Raw genomic sequence first — 18,494 nt, forward strand, 5'->3', positions numbered from 1 at the left:
GTAAATGGTTCATTGATAACAGTTTCTGGGAAATGGCATGGAAGGCTATAGAATACACAGTTTTGGGTTACACCCATACCCTGATGAACTGGTCTCAGTTGTCCTAGCTAGGACATCAGGCTTCAAGTTTGTTTCACAAAGGGGTTATAAATTCATGGAGTCAGAAATGACTGTTGAAACCCAGAAGAAGTCCAGAGTACAATGCACTTCAGGCATTTAGTTTCACTTTCGCTGGTCCTTGGGACATATGAAATCATTTTGTTCTAGGAAATATGCCACTGAAAATCCCTGTTGTAACCACCCACGTCAGAAATAATTCCAAGTATGTATTTGATTCTTCTGCCTAAAGCCTCTGCCACATATACTATCTATCAAATGAAGTCAAGGGATTATAGTCTTATTAAGGTAAATTCCATGGACTCACATGCACCAGCTGATGTACAATAATGTAACACAGATAGAGTTGTAGTGACTGTGTTTAATATCTGCAAAATATTTAAGGGAAAGGTCGGTGAACTATTTTTACATAACCCTTGCTTTAGGAAGGCTTTTTCTAATCAGAGAAATATAAAGAACATAGCACTGAGACAAAGCAGTCATGTCACGATTATGTGAACTTGAACTAAATCCAGCAGTCTAAAAATATATCAGTCCAGCAAAACAATTTTAATTTAATGGATGGGAGAAAAAGGCAAGTGGCTATAGAATACTTTTAAGATCAAGATACTATTTTCTCTCCTCACAATAACACCAAGGTTGCTCTGACAATGATGATAATCTATGATATTATATGTTTATAGCATGACTACTACAAAGGATGAAATTATTCCTTTTAACCCAAAGAAATATTAAAATCTGAAAATTTGTAATTGAGAAGTCCTAAAAAAAGGGTTACTGCTATAGATATAACTAGCACACACACTTGAGATTTCTGAGGTTTTAATGGAGATATTCTCTCAGGAGACCACATCAGAGTCTCGATCTTGAAAAAGAAATCTTTAAAGATTGCTGAAGACTGAAAACATACTTGCAGTTACAAGTTATACAACTTCTTACTAAAAATCAGTAACTCAGAGTAACAAAACCCAAATAATCTTCATTTTTTTAAGATAAAGTTCAGCAGTAACAGAACATCCTATTCTTTTCTTCTTTTAGCAACAGCAAGGAGAGAGAAAAAGGAGTCAATGTCATCACCAAACTTAATTCTAAATTTTGGTACACCCGTATACATCTTCAAAATCGTATTTCTTTGCACACAAAGAGCCATTTGTGTGTCCATGCATGTGTAAACTCCCAAGTCCAATTTTTCTAGTGAAATCTTAGGCAAAACCATCCAAATCTTGTGCCATTTTTAATAGATGTATCTCTAAGAAAGAACAGATCCTGAATTTCAAAGGCTGTTGCTGCCAATTGTGTTTTCAGATTTCACAATGTCATGACAAATGTGCAATGTGACAGCAGAACTTTTTCCTATGACTTATATAAAAGAACTATTGGGAATGACTGGCAAAGAATAAAAGCCTTTTTGAACAGTCTCCCTTAACAATTATATTGATGACTCTTTAGTACACCTCAGACACCTTCTTTTTTTACTGCAGCAATGTTTGAATTATCTTCCATGAATAATTACAAAAATGGCAACACTGCATCTGGTATTTCTTTGAATTTATTCATCAGTCAAGTGTGTTTGCCTGTGTTCCTGCTACGTCTCCTTGTCTTCAGGGAGCATATAAGCAATTTTTACCTGCTGATATATTTCTACATTTCAAATGATCCCTGGCTCTTGATTTCCTTAATTACACATCATCTAAACTCATGACTTGCTCTGCTATCAATATGAAAAGTATAGCAGATCTTTACTGCATAATGCTCACAGTTGTTTCAAGAAATATTCAAAGTAAGCTTCCAGACCTTCAAAATGCTTAGTGTTGCCCTACCACAAAGAAAGACTTAAAGTCAATGTACAGCTAGAAAGAGAAAATTACAAAAAAGTGGCTTTGGGAATTTTTACCTTTAGTTCCTCTGGGCTTTTTAAGTTAAAGGAAGTAGTTTGTGGAATTATTCATGTTATTTTTAATGTTAATAGGAATAAAGGTTAAATGGAAAGGAGGCAATAATTGCAAAGAGCCAAATGTATCATTTTTCAGACCATCTGTGAACGGATAGTTGACTGTCAGGCAAAACAAAAACTGGCAGGATGCATAACAGGCATCAAAAAATCTCTGAACAAAACGTCCATCTCACAAGCAGCTTCCAGACCATTTAGGACTGGGCCAGAATGGAAGCCTAAACAAATACTGATGATTCAAGCAACAGTTAGGCTCAAGGGGGGTGGATGAAATTCACCCTATGCACAGCACTGCATCTGCCTGGGATTTAGTGCAATAGGTCAGGAAATACATACTTTACAAATCTGTAACTCAGGAAATGTCCAGAGAAAATACTTATTTCCTGATTAGCCAGCTCCTCTAACAAACTAGAATAAGACAGTCATTCAAAATCCAGGAATACATAAATATAAGTGGGAGATCATAAACTTTTGCTAAATTGAAAAAGATAAAATTGCCATTTTCCCCTGTTTCTTAACTCCCAGGGCAGAGATCACATGAGACAAACTAACTTTCATTTTCAAGTCGCTGTTTTAACTCAAAGCTATTGCTCTAAGAAAACTGCAAGGGAAGATTCAACTCATTTTGAACATCACAGTGTTAGCCCTGGTCACCCTGCTTTGGCAACGACACCTGGGCAGCTCCTGATAACACCCCAGCCTCAGGAAGGAATCATGGTTGCGTCTAAACCAGGGGGGTTTTGTCACAAAACCTTTTTTCAGTGAAGAACAGTGTCAGCTGTGGAGTAACTCAATGAGTATTTCCCATTTGGAGTTTTTTAATTGAAATGGGAGCGCTAAGGAAGTTCAATGCTTCTCACACCTCTATGAAGAAGTGGGTCTGGCAATCTCATCAAAATGTGTTCCCAGTTTCTAACTAGAGCCATTAGTCAAACAAAATTGACAAGTTAAAAAATCTTGGTTGCCCTGCATAAAAGACCAGAGGAGTTTAACAAATCCTACACCAACTCTTTTCTTTCTGGAAACTGAGTATCTTAGATCCCTGACAGAAAGGGGGGACTGGTGAGGGTCAGAACACAAGCAGGATTGATAAGCATGGCATGATTTGATGGCACCCTGCACCTCTGACATGAGGCAGGTGCCCTCAAATTCAATCTTGGAGTTCCATGTGGGAACCCATGACCTGAAGATGCACAGTTAAAATTAGGATCTTCTTCCAAATAGTCTCATCTCAATCATTATTGGGTTATCACCATCACAATTGCTTTATTTTTGGTCTGGATTCAGAATTAGGAAGTTCCACAAAGCTTTTCCAGTACAAGGAATGAGAAGTTATAATCCAGAAAATTACTGGAGTGCAAAATTGCTAACAGTGAAGTTTATGGGATTATACTGATTATCAACTAGAAAAAGACACACATTTTCTAGTTTTGCTTAAACACAGATACTTATGTACAAAGTCAGGAGGAAATACACACCTTTCCAAAGGTCAGCATGTAACCACTGATGAAATTGGAAGCATTTAGCTCAGCACAGAAGTGGATTACACAGCTAGCCACATAACATAGAATCCTGCTTGATATCACATCAGATATCATTTGCTTGCCTTTCACACAACATTCATCATACCAAGGAAATCTCTCTGCCTGTCCTCTCACAATGAAAAAAAGAAAGCAAAAATCTCCCTTACAAACCTTGCTTCGTTCCAATTTTTACCAAATTCCTTACTAACTCAGCTGCCTACTCTAGAACTTCTGTCTCAGGAAACGTAATGGTGTAATGCCACTGTTCAGAATTAGGGAAATACTCACTGAACAGCACATCTGATATCCTTGAATGCAGAACTATATACTCTGTCTGCAGGATAGTGACAACTAAGGAAATACTGCATCTTTTAAAAGCATAATGAGTGTTTTTACGTGGTTTCCATCTCGGGGACCAACAGGATCCCACTGGGAGGGCATGCCTGCATTATTTTGCTCATGCAGGCCCCTCCTGGCACAGCTGCATCCACCACATAGACCCACCGGCGAGCACACAGGGCCCTGTGTCATTTGGCACAAGTTGCATCGTTCCATTACTCCAATTAGTGCTTCTGCCAGAACAAACAAAACAAAAATATTGTCACACTGGGAGCTGGCAAGTTGTTCAAATGGCTGCGGAGCAGTTCCACTGGTCACAACCCAAAATAAGCCAAGTAGCTCTCCCTGAAATCTTCTGTGAAACTTTCTTATTGTAATTTTTATCTTGGAAAATAAGAAGTCAGTCTTAATCAAGCTGTGACTGATTTAACAGAATGGAAAGCCCCACACATGACCCACTGTGGCTCTCTATGAAACATGAATTACTACTTTCAGCTAATTTCCATCCCTCTAATATTGTGCCAATAATAAAGCAGGGGTAAAATGTGTCAGACTGAGAGCTCATAGGACCCATCTGGCTCAACTTCAGCGCTTATGTAGCTTTCTGCAGATTTGTCATTCTAGAAACCATAGCTGTAATTTACAACAGTCCATCTATATTTGCTATTGCTGTTACAGTTGGGGTATGTTACAGCTGACAAACTCCTACAGCACCTCCTAGAAGATGAGGACTTTCCATGTTCATTCCAGTGGATCCTGAAGTTGACACTCTCACGAAAGTATTTCCACACTGTTTACCCTCAGCTGCATTCAGCTGCTCTAAAATCGAGGTTTGGCAGCTTTTCGTCACAGGAAGTATAGAAAGGGCCTACAGTGTTTCATCCCAGGCAGTGATCAAGAATGCAATAATAGCCAAGTCAAAATAAATCAGACATTTACACTGTAAAAGGCTTGCACACTTCCCTTTGTACATCTTTTCCATCACTTATGCATACTGCTAATGCACTAAAAATCAGTGGAAAGTAGCATATGACTAACTTTTTTTAGATTAGATTTAGATTAAGAAAGGAACTCGACCTCTCCATAGACAGTGACATGATGACAAGACCATCAATCCAAAACTCACAGGCTCAGTTAAAGGCTTTGTCAACAGAATGAAACAGGCAGTGGGAGCATGTGGCAGTGGCACCAGGTGTATTGAACTGCTCTGAAGGAAGATACCACTTTAATTTAGCACCTGCAGCAAATGAAGGGAGCAGGGTATGCACTGACTTCAGGGAGAATCTGCTACAGGTGCGAAGGATGCTCTGATTTCTTCTGCAGGCAGACTGTGACAGCTATGGAAAACCCCATGATGCCACAAAACAGTCTAGTAAACAGTCAGATCAGTTCTGCTAGCCTAAAACCGAGGGCAATTTAGAGTGAGATTGCTTCTTTGTGAAAGAAAGAAGCTTACGTGCTATCCTGATATGGTTTGAAGCTGGCTCCCTGCCAAGTCTCCAAACCTTACCACCAGAAGTCCCTCCCCCCAAACCTCAGGGAGAAGAGGGAGAAAAAAAACTAAGAAAACCCGAAACGAGAGAGAGAGACAACCAAAGTGATATATATAAATATATTTACACTTATATATATAATTAAAATATACCATTTCAAAAGGGAAAGGGAAGGGGGAAGGGAAAAAAAAAAAGAACAAAACTAAAATAATATATATATATATATGTATCCCAGTTAGTGACCCAATATCTAACAACTAAAAGAGTTAGCAAAGAAAACATCTCACTACTCTCCTGGGACAACCGAGAGTTGCTCCGGAACGATCGCCGGCAACCTCCATCTCCCAAGGTCAGCAAGGCCTAACCAGGCCTCGCTCCCCAACACGGCAGACCCGACAGCAGGGAACCTGCACCTCCAAGCCGCCAGAAGGAAAGAGAGCGAAGGCATCTCCTCCTTTCTTCTTATAATCTGGCTTATGTAAAAATCGTAGGGAATACTGGGTAAATCTGGACCCTTCCTTGGTTACAAACTGGTCATCAAGGAAGGCCTAGCCCAAACCACTACATATCCCCACGTAAGAAATGATCGGTAGGCTCTTTGTTTGGGAGATCTTTGGAAATGTGATTTCATAGGGTACCAGCTGCAAAATGCAGAAGCTTTAGGAAAAATTCTCTCTCCTGAACAATACTTAGGTAATAACTCAAACTAAAGGTAATTTACCACTAGAGATATGTTCAGTCAGTTAATTGAAAGGGATAGTATAGGTCCAATTAATTTTTGTGTAGATGCTTCAAAGCTCCATGCTGTCATTTTAATTGCCCCTTTAAATCACTGAAATTAGAGAGATTAAACCTATCTTTCCTTCCCCTCAGCATGGGGCATTTTTTCCTACTCATATTTGTCAGAGATATTCCTCCAAAGACTCTTTTTTCCCCCTACTTCTTTCTCCCTGTCTCCTCTCCCTTTTCTCCCTGTCTCCTCTCCCTCTCACATGTGTTTAAAAACCCAAATGTTTGCACTAAAGAAGCCATGTCCTCCTGCCAATCCCAAGCTCACGTTCCACTCTCGTCCTCTTCCACAATGTCACCTTGTTCTTGTAAGAAATAGAACATTCTCTACAGTGCAGGTCAACACCCTGGAAGAGGTGGAAGTGGAGGACGAGAAGGAGGAGGAGGAAGGCAGCTTTGAAGCGTGCTGGAAATACAACGTACTCAGCTAAAATCTGGTGACAGAGCTGTTGAAATACAGCTGCTGTGTTCATTAGGGAACAGCTCATTTGTTTAAGTGTTTGCTTCTTGTGTAAGATTTATTTTTCATGTTGGGAGGTCATTGGTCTCCAGCTAGAGCTGAGGAAGAAATAAGCTTCTCAAAGTTCTTTTAATCTATCTGTCTCAAGTATTAAAAAAAACCACCTAAGATCAGTTTAGTTCTTAAATTCAAGACTTTGTCAAAACAGTCCCCTTGAAGCCCATGTTCAGTAGAACCATTTCAAAATAAAAATACTGATTTTAGAATTAACTATTTTTATTCACGTTGTGTTAGATATTCTTAGCAGACAACAAATTTGTGTGTTTGTTAAGCTTATGTAGGTACTGTTCACAAAAATGGCATTGTTTTGTTAATTTGGCTTCATCCATACAACTATTCAATGATTTCAAGCAAAGCTTGATCTGTTCTACTCACACAGAACACTTTCATGATTTATGAGTATTAACAAGTATTAGGGCCTGCACAGAGAGCAGTTTAGTAAATGAACACCAAAAGATATTTTTTCTTTTTTCTTTAAAAATCAGTGCATCTTGCTGATCCTGACACAGTGCACAATAGACATAAATCAAAAGTTAAGGAGGAAAAAAGACCAAACAATAACACATTTGAAAGAATTGTACAAAAATAAATCAGTGAAATTTCCAAGTTCTACAATCCACAAGCGAAAGAAATAATTTTCCACATAAATTGGATTTATGCTAGGGTTTGTGTGGGTGCTGTGTAGATTTTATGCTGTGTAGATTTTATGCTGTTTCATAACTCCTGCAACATCTGTAAGATTTCTGCAGCTAAATTACAAGTGATTGGTGAGTGTTTTGGCAGGAGGTTCCTCTCCCATGTTACAAGTCTCACTCCTTTTTTTGACACTGGCTGTGTGACAGACTCTCAGAGAAGAGGAGGAATTCACTCCCCTAGAGACAGGGTTCACTGCAGCTGGAGCTCCACTCGAGGACTATTCATGGCAAAGCTAAAAGAAGAGATTAGCAGGATATCCGCTAGGATGAGACCATTCACATTACAATTTATGTAGGACTTTTCTGTATTATAAGACAGATATCAGAGCAGATCTGCTGGAGAACTTCTGTATGGATTTGGGAAGATATCTCTGACTGAAGCAGAAATCAAGAAATCAAGTTTTGCAGAGGTGTATGAACACAGTGTGAAGAAACTAATAAAACCCTTTCCTATGATAGAATCTGTTAGTATATCCTACTTTTATAAATTGGGAAAAGAATGAAGGTGTGCAACAACCTATATGGTGACAGAGCACTTCAGCTGCAGCAAGCCATGAGCCATCCAGACATCCTTCACATCCCTCAGAACAGAAAGGACATGAAAAGACAGATAAAGATATTCTGTTTATCCCTACTGTCATATTATCATCCATACAGGCTCCAAGCTGTGCACCTGGGGTGCTTTATTTAACTTTCTGTATTTTCACTTTGTAGTTCTTTTTATCTTTATCATGCTGTTAAAATAAACAAAGAATCTTTCTGCTATGCCTTTTGCATCCAATCTTGTCTATCTCACATTGGCCTCTTTAGCCACCAGCGCGCTTGTAGCAAATTTGGGTAGAGCCCTTCCCAAATCTTTGTTCGCAAAGCCTAGCCATGATGAATATGCAAATTTTTTGGAAGAGAATAGACAAAACATCTCTAGGATATGTAGAGATTAATAGTTAACCAGACAGATGAACTAAACAATGGACAAGTAGTACAGCTTGCCATCATCAAAGCAGTTGATTGTAAAATAACAGAAAATAATGGCAAAAAACCCAGTAAGTTAAAAAAGAATTGCTGAAGGGCATAAGAACCTGAACCATCCTGATTTAGAGAAAGGTTTCATACACAGTTAACGTCCACCACAGTGCTCCTCTGTCTAACAGAGAAGCAAAGCCAAGGTACACTATGGGAGAGCTGTTCAGGGCTTTGCATAATTATCAGTACCTAAGTTGTCATAGCATGGGGACAATTCTAAAATGTTATGGCCAGCACTCTCCACAGACGATAATTAAATGTTCTTCATGTCTGGTTCTGACAGAATGTAATTACAGGGCCTTCCTGTGAGTCTGTTAGCCTGCTTGCCTCAATGCATCCCTGAACAGTCAGAACTGGGAGATGGGAAATTGAGAAGAGCTAAAGGCATCGTACCCCGGGAAAGCAGCATTAAACAACCAGAAGAAAATTAAAAAAAATCCTCCTCAAAATAAACAAACAACTAAATAAACAAACAAATAAAAAAAATTAAAAGAAATTAAAAAAAAACACCAAAACAAAATTCCTCCCCCCCCCCCAAAAAAACCCCACAACCCAACAAAACAACACTACCAAAATACAAAACATCCAGAAGGCTTCAGGCAACAGTGAGAACAGAAGACACACAGGTGACTTGTACCTCCTAATAGCCTCCCACAACCTCCAACTCATTTCAAATCCTGGTCCTGTTCTATTTTGCCAGTTTAGTAACCTCAAATGACTCCTATCAGGTAACTGTCCACTTTTGAACCTTCACAATGTCCCTCAGCAGAATCTCACCAGGCTTCTATTCATTACACAAATTCTGGATTTATACTCTGGTACCATAATAGTCTTTTCTGTTCCCTTCCTAATAATTCCTGATGTTTCCCTTACCTTTCTGGCTCTTGCTGAGCACCAAGATCATTGAAGGAAACAACCTATTGCCATCCTCAGAATCTCAGTCCTGAGCCAATCCTTTCAGGTGTAGAGTTCAGACTGTTTTTCTTTGTGTGCATCACTTAGTATTAATCAACACTAAATTTCATCTATTCATATTTTCATATATTCAGATTCCATGCAGGAGTATATTAAATGGCACACACCAGAATGTCTGCAGCAGGGAAGCCAAGGACTGACTGAAAAAAAGGAAGAAACCTCACAAATCTCATTCATTGCCCAGAACTGATTCACTGAGTAATCATGTCCATCCTATGAAGTGAATAAGACAGGAGACCACAAGGAAAAAAAAAGGCATTATGTAAGAAAAATCTCATAATTATGGTGACATATACACGGGAAATAAATAAAATTATTTGGTTTACCCAAAATTGAACTTCATGACTCTGTAACAAATACCATCTCTATCATGATTAATTGCACTAAGTTACAAAACAGATGATTCAACAGTTCAAACTGTGGTTTGTAGCCTTCAATTTTCATACTGATTACAGGTGGACACCAGATTACTCCAGTTCAGTCTCCTGAGACTACCCACCACACATTTTCTTGTCAAATCTGCTGCACAACCCTCTCACTGTTTTTTACATCACTTAGGAGAATGACCTTGAATGAAGAACTACCTTAAACAGCAACACAAAAAACAGCTCATGAATATTAGGGATGTTGTTTTTCCCTTTCACAGCACTCCCATGTTTGATATTCCTCCAAATGACTGCATAATTGTAGATCGTATTTTCTCTCTTTCTTCAGTGTTACGAATATTGAAAAGCTGTGATTTTAACAATACAAAAGCAGTAATTTTTAATTTAATTGGCTCCTAGTGGGAAAAACCCGTATTTTTCACTCTTATTTTGCTTTTCAGACAATTAGTAAACACACTGCAATTAACTCATAAAGCAAATTGTGTCAGTGATTCTATGGCAGTGTCTGATTCCATAGGCAAATAAAAATTACTGAATAGTGTCTGCAACAGGTTCATCATCTTGAGTGTGATCACACGGCATGTACAGGACAACCAAGTGATCAAACCCAGCCAGGATGGGTTTAAGAAGGGCAGGTCCTGCCTGACCAACCTGATCTCCTTTTATGACCAGGTGACCTGTTTAGTGGGTGAGGGACACACGTGGATGTGTCCACCTGGACTTCAGCAAAGCCTTTGACACTGTCTCCCACAGCATCTGCAAAAACTGCAGACCATGGCTTGGACAGGTGCATCTTCCCGAGTTAAGGACTGTGTGGATGGCCCAGCCCAGACAGTGGTGGGAATGGTGCCACATCCAGCTGGTGTCTGGTCACTCATGGTGTCCCCCAGGGATCAGCACTGGGCCCAGTCCTGTTCAATGTCTTTACTGATGATCTGAATGAGGGGACTGAGTGCATCCTCAGCAAATCCATGGATGATATCAGGTGGGGTGGGAGTGTTGATGTGCTGGAGGGCAGGAAGGCTTTGCAGAGGGATCTGGACAGGCTGGATCCATGGGCTGAGGCCAATGGGGTGAGGGAAAAGGCCAAGTGCCAGTTCCTGCCCTTGGGTCACAACAATCCCATGGAACACTCCAGGTGGGGAAACAGGAGTTGGAAAGCTGGAAAAGGCCCTGGGGGTGCTGGGGACAGCAGCTGGACATGAGCCCAGGTGTGCCCAGGTGGGCAAGAGGCCAATGGTCCCTGAGCTGTCCCAGCTATGGTGTGTCACAGGCCCAGGGCAGTGCCCGTCCCTGTGCTGGGCACTGCTGGGGCCACACCTCGAGTGCTGGGGGCAGTTCTGGGCCCCTGTCAGAGACTGAAATGGTTAATGATTTATGCATTCTAAGAGAGTTCTGCAGGCTTTTGACTTTCTGATGGGCAACTGGGCCCATCCCCCCTCCTCCATTGCAGAAGATGTCAAGCCCTGAAAAGGCAGGAAGAGCAGAGTTTACCACGCCCTCCACATGAACTCCGCGCCAAAAAGGGAGACACCAACCTATGAAAACAACTCCCCACCTTGGGGGAGGTGCAAAGGATATAGATATTGACTGGTGACTTTGGGGGTTTGGGGGGTATTTTTTCTTCTCCCCCCACCACCTGCGGATCAAGACCATTGCTTTTTACATTGCTGGATCCAGTGGGCGGTGACTATATTCATTTTTACCATTCTCATCTTTTCTTTTTTCTTGCTCTCCCTTACTCTTACCCTGCCTTTCTCTCCCCTATGCATTTTTCTCCTCCCCTGAAAGGTTCGCCTTGTTATATGACAGCACCCAAAATGCTAGCATACCTGTTGATACAAAATTGTTAAAATAAACCTTGTCAATATATGTTTTCAGACACCGATTATTTAGTGTCACTTTAATCCACCCCAAGGGAATTATTGATAAAACCTGGGTTACCCCCCCCCTTTTTCCTGGGGCGGGTCGTAACAGCCCCTCAGACAAGAAACACATTGAGGGACTGGAGCATGTCCAGGGAAGGTAACAGAGCTGGGAAAGGGTCTGGAGCACCCAGAGCAGCTGAGGGGGGGCTCAGCCCGGAGACAAAGAGGCTCAGGAGGGACCTTCTCGTTCTCTGCAACTCCCTGACAGGAGGGTGGAGCCAGGGAGGGGTTGGGCTCTGCTCCCAGGGAACAAGGGACAGGACAAGAGGAAACTGCTTCAAGCTGTACCAGGGGAGGTTCAGGTTGGATATTAGGAGGAATTTCTTCTGATTAGACATTGGAAGAGGCTGGCCAGGAAGGTGGTGGAGTCGCCATCCCTGGAGGTGTCCAAGGAACAACTGGTCATGGCACTCAGTGCTCTGGGCTGTGGGACATGGTGGGGATTGGGCACGGGATGGACTCCATGGGCTGTGAGGGCTTTTCCAACCTCAGTGATTCTGTGATTCTGTGATAAAGTTACTAAAACTGAACATTACTGTCTTGTAATCTAAAGATCACAGGAAGTGCACAGGAGTAACAAAAGCACTAAGCCATGCTTCTGCAGAAATTATCATGATGCTTTCTCACTTAACAAGCAATGACCACAACTTCAGACACAGTGAGTACAAAATCCACTGACATCTTATGGTGATGATTTACTGTCTTGCACAGAATTTCAGGAGTAAATTTGAGACTGAGGTCTTCAAAGCAGTTTCTTGTCATTCCAGTGGTTACGATGGAAAAGAGACAGGTGTGAATTTACAGTCATAGAATCATAGAATCATAGAATCGATTGGGTTGGAAAAGACCTCCGAGATCATCGAGTCCAACCCTTGGTCCAAATCCAGTCCATTTACTAGATCATGGCACTCAGTGCCACGTCCAATCTGCGTTTAAAAATCTCCAGGGATGGTGAATCCACCACCTCTCTGGGCAGCCCATTCCAATGCCTGATTACTCTCTCTGTAAAGAATTTTCTCCTGATATCCAACTTAAATTTCCCCTGGCGGAGCTTAAGCCCGTGCCCCCTTGTCCTATTGCTGAGTGCCTGAGAGAAGAGACCAACCCCCACCTGGCTAGAACTTCCCTTCAGGTAGTTATAGACGGTGATGAGGTCACCTCTGAGCCTCCTCTTCTCCAGGCTAAACAACCCCAGCTCCCTCAGCCTCTCCCCATAGGACTTATGCTCCAGTCCCTTCACCAGCCTTGTTGCTCTTCTCTGGACCCGCTCCAGCACCTCAATATCCTTTCTGAACTGAGGGGCCCAGAACTGAACACAATACTCAAGGTGTGGCCTCACCAACGCAGAGTACAGGGGAAGGATCACTTCCCTGCTCCTGCTGGCCACGCTATTTGTGCTTTTTCACATATAATCAAAGTGAACTGTGGGTTTGAGCATGTCAAGGCAAAGTGACATTGATTTTGTAGACTTTAAGGAAGTTTTTTATTTGAAACATGACAGGACTTGGTTAGTGGAAGATATCAGTATGTCAAAGGGTACACAGTAAGGCAGCAAACACATTCAAAACTTAAATCAAGTATTTTATGTTGCTTTAAGTACCTCCAATCAGTAGGCTACCATAGCTGCTTTCCAAGGAACATACAGTACACACCTGAAATAATTTTGTTAAGTAAAACTGCTCTTATATATACCAACCTTGGACATAAAAAAGCTCATTTTCAAAATAAAAATCTTAAATTGTAAGTGAATTAAAAAAAAAACCAAGGAAGATACTAACTAGAGGTTTAGCAGACCACATATACACCAAATATTAACCTTTCAGTAGTAGGCTGTGCTAGAAATATTAAGGACAAATTATAAGAATTCAACTAATAGGGTTGGAAAGGACCCTAAAGATCATCTTATTCCAACTCCACTGCCATGGGCAGGGACATGTTCCACTAGACCAGGTTGCTCCAAGCCCCATCCAACCTAAGCATGTATTCTTCAGAACATAACAGGTAAGTTCTTGAGAAATCTTTAGCTTTAGAGAACCCAGGTATCTCACTGTTATGTCTCTTGCACAGCACACTTCTCTCACCTGGTGGGCTCCCGTGCCCTGCTGCAGCCGTAGCAATAGCAAAAGCAGAAGCAGGAGAAACTGAGCAGTGGCTGTTATCAGCAGCTTGCACTGTAAACGGAAAAGACAGGGAAAAGTTAAATTCCACATACTCTTCATTAAACAACAGTAAGATTTAAAATCTTCACTAACATTTATACTTCATGAACACTTTCTGCTTTCACTGTCAGATGACTTTATGTTAAAGACAATAAAAGTATCATATTTGTGGTTTAAGTTTTTTTTCCAGGTCACTATGATTAATGCTGCTATAGAAACAATATCTAAGACACTGCTGAGATGAGAAACAAGTATTTAAACCAAACAGAAAAAGAAAAGAACAAAACACACACACAAAACAAAAACAACAACAAAAATCAAAAAACAATAGAGTAGAAAATGAACCTAAACAAAAAGTCACATCAGAGAACTAAGCATATTAACCAGCTTCTGACAAGTAGATTCACATGTGTTTTCATTGCTTCCCTGGATGAGCAGAGTTTTTCAGAATTTATCAAACTTCTTTCCAGAGGGAGTAGAAAACATTGTCTCTGACTAGTACTCAGATAATACAACACTGTTGCCCACAGTTTCTAACTCCAGAATCTTGCCATCTCACCACAAACAGGCTCAATCACAGAAAACTGCTATTGATTTAAATCTAAAGTGTCTCAGCAACTTACTAACAGGTGAGAAGCCTCTGCTCTGGTTTTGTTTTAGTCCCAGGTACAAAATACCTGCCCAGAAACTTGGCTCAGGAGCTGGCAGCATTTTAAATGGACACAGATCCCAGCTCTGCTAATGATTTCAGAGAGCCACGTGAGAGCTATTTGAGGAGCTCCACCTCAAAAAGCAGTTTATTCAAATTTTGGATTGAATAATATGACACCATCTGTAAATGTTCAGTGTTATACAAAGAAACTGACACTGTCACTCCCCATTGACAACAATGGGTGTTGTGTGTTTCTTGATTACAGATGGTGCCGAAAATATGCCCCCTTAGTAGCTGAAAAAAATCTGTCGAAGTCTTGAGAGTTCTGTGAGAACAGGACTGATCCAGTATTAGTCCTGAACCTAAGCACATCCTGCTTGTGCTAGTTAAGAACACTGAGTCATGCTGAAGTCCCAATATGCTTCCAAGTCTCATTACTGATACTCAAATTTAACAGGCATACTTCACATTTTAATGGCTTTTTTAATATTATTATTAATAGCTGAGAAATAAAGAAAATACAAGCAAAACAGATTATTAAAATATTATTACTGCTTTCTAATATCCTGCAAAGGTTACAGCCACAGTGATTTAACTCTCTAAAGTGACTGACAGAGCCAAGGCACATCAGTTTCTCACCTCCTGGCTGGCGGTAGCGGAGGTGACGTGGTGTTGAAGGGGATCTGCATGGCGAAAGCTCTGTGGTGTCCACTACTGAAGTGCTCTCAGGGATAGTCCTGTCCACTGACACAGAATCCAGAACTGCTGCTTTAAAAGAGAATTAAATGTCAATACTGGTGTGATCATGCATAATTTGGGTTTATAGTTGTTCTAAACAGTGCAGCTTCTTGAACTTGAAATTTTTCCATTAGCTCAGCAATAATTATCCTCTGAATAGAGTTAAAGGAGCAGGAAAGTTTTGTACCAATGACACAGACACGCAAAATCTCATAAATAAAGAACCAGGTGAAAACCAGTGAGGTGTCAGTTTTAAAAATAGGAGAATATGCAGTGATGTGCACATGCCATAAGGATACTTGAACTCATAGATTTTGTATGAGCTAGGGAAAATAATCCTCGTTGGATAACTGTGTAATCAAAATCTGTCCAATAAAATGGCCAAACTGCACTGGAGAGCAGACTACTCCATGGGGGATTTGTTCTGTCAGAAGAATAAAAAAGGAATGGAAGAAATGCTACTTCCAAAATGAGGGAAAACAAGCCAATAAAACATATCCTTCTTTTGATATGAATGACAACTCTGCCTGCAGCATGAGCATTGTGTATATAAAAATAAACAAAAACTTTGGAAAAATAAAAACTTTGAAAGGAAGCAACTGTGAAAGGGGGAGAAGAAGCGGGAATTCCAGCATGCAAATGGACAACGTTCAGGGAGAACAACAATCACCATAATAATATGTCCTGTGGAACAGGATTTGTGCAGTTGTACTGGATTTGGAGGAAGTCATAGTTGTCTTCTTGGAACTCTGGCAGCACCAGAGCAACAGCATTACCTATTTCCATTCCTCTTGTGAGAATTCTTCTTAGACTTACTCATCTTCCTCATGCTGCATACAGCTGGGTGACAAAAGGACTCTCCCCCGCAGAACAGAGCTATCTAGATGCAAACTCCTCCAAACTGAGCACAAGCTGTTCAGCAGGAGATCCTCAAGGGGATGGAAGACACCGCTCAGACAGCAATTTAGCATTTATATGAGCTCCTTGCCATTTTGAAATGTTCCTCGTGCTGTCCAGGTAACCCCTCCAGCTTTGACAGACCAGAATGAAAAATCTGAATAACTCTGCAACAATGCCCAGTGCTTACACGAGGCCAGAACAAGCTGTTCTTAACCAGTTCACTCTACAATGTTTAGCAAAAAACAGTGCACCTACAACTGCAGTTACCTGCCTGTGATTAACTTTAATGCACGGCCTATACTTTGGGACTGACCTGGGAAGCCTGTTCCAGTGCCCGACCACCCTCTGGGAGGGGAGGGAGAACCTTTTCCTGATTTCCAACCTGACCCTCCTTCTGTGCTAGAACCCTTTTTCTCCTCAGAGAGGGGGAAAATGCCTGTCAGGCATCAGTAAATCAGATGTTTTGTAAATCATCCTATGGTCAAAAATCACAAAATTTTTCCAATGACACAAGCCTCTCCTATAGAGAGAGAGACTCCTGTAATGCTAAGGTGGCTCACTTGTCTGTTAAAAAAGATTTTTTGTTAAACAATAGGCTACATTCTGCAAAAACAATCCCTCTTCCTAATGCAACATCAAATTTGTTACCAGGGCACTTGTTTCAATTTATCATTAGGAAGTAGATATAACATTCCGATCATATTTTTCTTAGTTTATGTTTGGTAATCCTTTTCTTCTTTCCTCTTATTAATTTTTGTTGTTACAGTACCAGCAATTAATACTGGGCTACATTTTGCTCATATTCACAGATCAAATTCCTCAGACTGTAAATCAGGCCATGTACAACCATTTTTGAACATTAATTTTAGGAATAAAATAGCATTTTTTAATTGCGTTATTTTCTGCTTAATGAAACAACAATAGAAAAATATTTCTCTATGCTTCTATTTTAAAGACCATTCCTCCATCCCTAAAGGACAAATAATGCCCATTTATGCTTCCTATGAGATTGAAGCTACTTTCTTGCTTTGCCATCTATAAATACAATGATCCCATTCTAGACGCATACACTGAGGTTTATTTCAACCAACTCTAGCCCTCTGGAAGTGAAACTTGTTCCAAGGTGCCTTACGCAATCCACAGAGGAAAGAGGCATTTGCACAGGAGCAATTAATCTATTTTAGATCTACCTTCTGGATGGAGAACAACCAGGTGGTGTGAATGTCACCAGTATTCCAAGCACACCACATAAATTATTTATTTGGATTAGTGACAGAATCTCCCTGGAAAACTAATTGTGTGCGCAAACATGCTGAAGATCTTTACATCCCTTCTTTTTAACTTGATATTTTTACTTCTTCTAATAATGGTATAACTCAAAAATCTTTCACCTCAGGAAACACAACTGGCATCAAATATTTTCTTCCGCCTTTCTCCTTAAAACTCCACTGAAGTGAGAACAGACAAAGTGTGGGGGGTTGGAACTAGATGAGTGGTATGTCCCTTCTAGCCCAAACTATTCTATGATTCCATGATTTTGCCATACTGCCATTTCTGGAAGGGAGCAACCAAACGGTGGTATCAGACAACTCATCGCAGCCTCGACTAGAGAAGAACCAGAGGGCAGGATATCTGGTCTCAGTGTTCTGTGGGTATTTAATACCTCTGCGGATGCTCCTCCTCAGCTTGTTGCAGAGGTCCATGCGGGGGTTCTCCAGGCTGTCCTCAATGGACCCTGGACTCTGCTCTGGGGATGAGAGCCCCTTGCTCAGGTCCAGGGGCACTTTGCTGCCCGTAGGCGGGGGGGAGGTAGCCGGGCTGTAGTTTGAGGTAGGACTGCTGGCCACAGACGAAGCAGAGAGGTCGAGGGCACCGATCCTTGAGTTCAGGGGTGAGGTCAGGGACAGCTTTCGGGTTCTGGCAGGTGAGGAAGTCCTGGAGAGTGACAGTGGAGGAGGAGAAGAGAACTTGCGGCAGAGATGTGGCGACTTCCCGTCAGCCAGGTACTCCCCTCTGTTGTTCTGATTGGTGGCAAAGAACAACTCCAAAGACCTGCGAGTAAGAAACACAGAAACAAATACCCACATGGTGACAAGAAACACAGAACAGGTTTAACTGAAAACAGTTCGTGCAAATCTGCATGGCACTGCAAAATCTGTGTGACACTTAGTCCTCAGAGACAAAAACTGAGACAGACCTAAAAACTGATGTGCTATTACAGACGAAGAAGTTTCTGCTTCAAAACTTTTTTTAACTTTCTTCTTATAAATAAGCAGAAAATCACAAAGGTAACGACAAATGACACC

The 18,494-nt window shown here is 41.0% G+C and overlaps 1 protein-coding gene across 4 annotated transcripts in view; it reads right to left on the reverse strand.

The window, feature by feature from the left end:
• Nucleotides 1-18,494, reverse strand: part of RASGRF2 (Ras protein specific guanine nucleotide releasing factor 2) — a 124,791-nt gene that overhangs the window by 34,424 nt on the left and 71,873 nt on the right. For 3 of the 4 annotated variants that reach the window (XM_027742698.2, XM_027742697.2, XM_039382120.1), the window contains exons 15-17: nt 17,852-18,240; nt 15,190-15,318; nt 13,821-13,910 (exon numbers count right to left, since the gene is read on the reverse strand). In XM_027742698.2, coding sequence (XP_027598499.1) covers nt 13,821-13,910; nt 15,190-15,318; nt 17,852-18,240 — 608 coding nt within the window. The remainder of the gene's footprint in view (nt 1-13,820; nt 13,911-15,189; nt 15,319-17,851; nt 18,241-18,494) is intronic. The other variant, XM_027742699.2, reaches the window with a different exon arrangement.

This window comes from Pipra filicauda, unplaced genomic scaffold (assembly GCF_003945595.2).
Source record: "Pipra filicauda isolate LSUMZ 115617 unplaced genomic scaffold, ASM394559v2 scaffold256_size1097316_pilon, whole genome shotgun sequence".
Classification (NCBI taxonomy): domain Eukaryota; kingdom Metazoa; phylum Chordata; class Aves; order Passeriformes; family Pipridae; genus Pipra; species Pipra filicauda.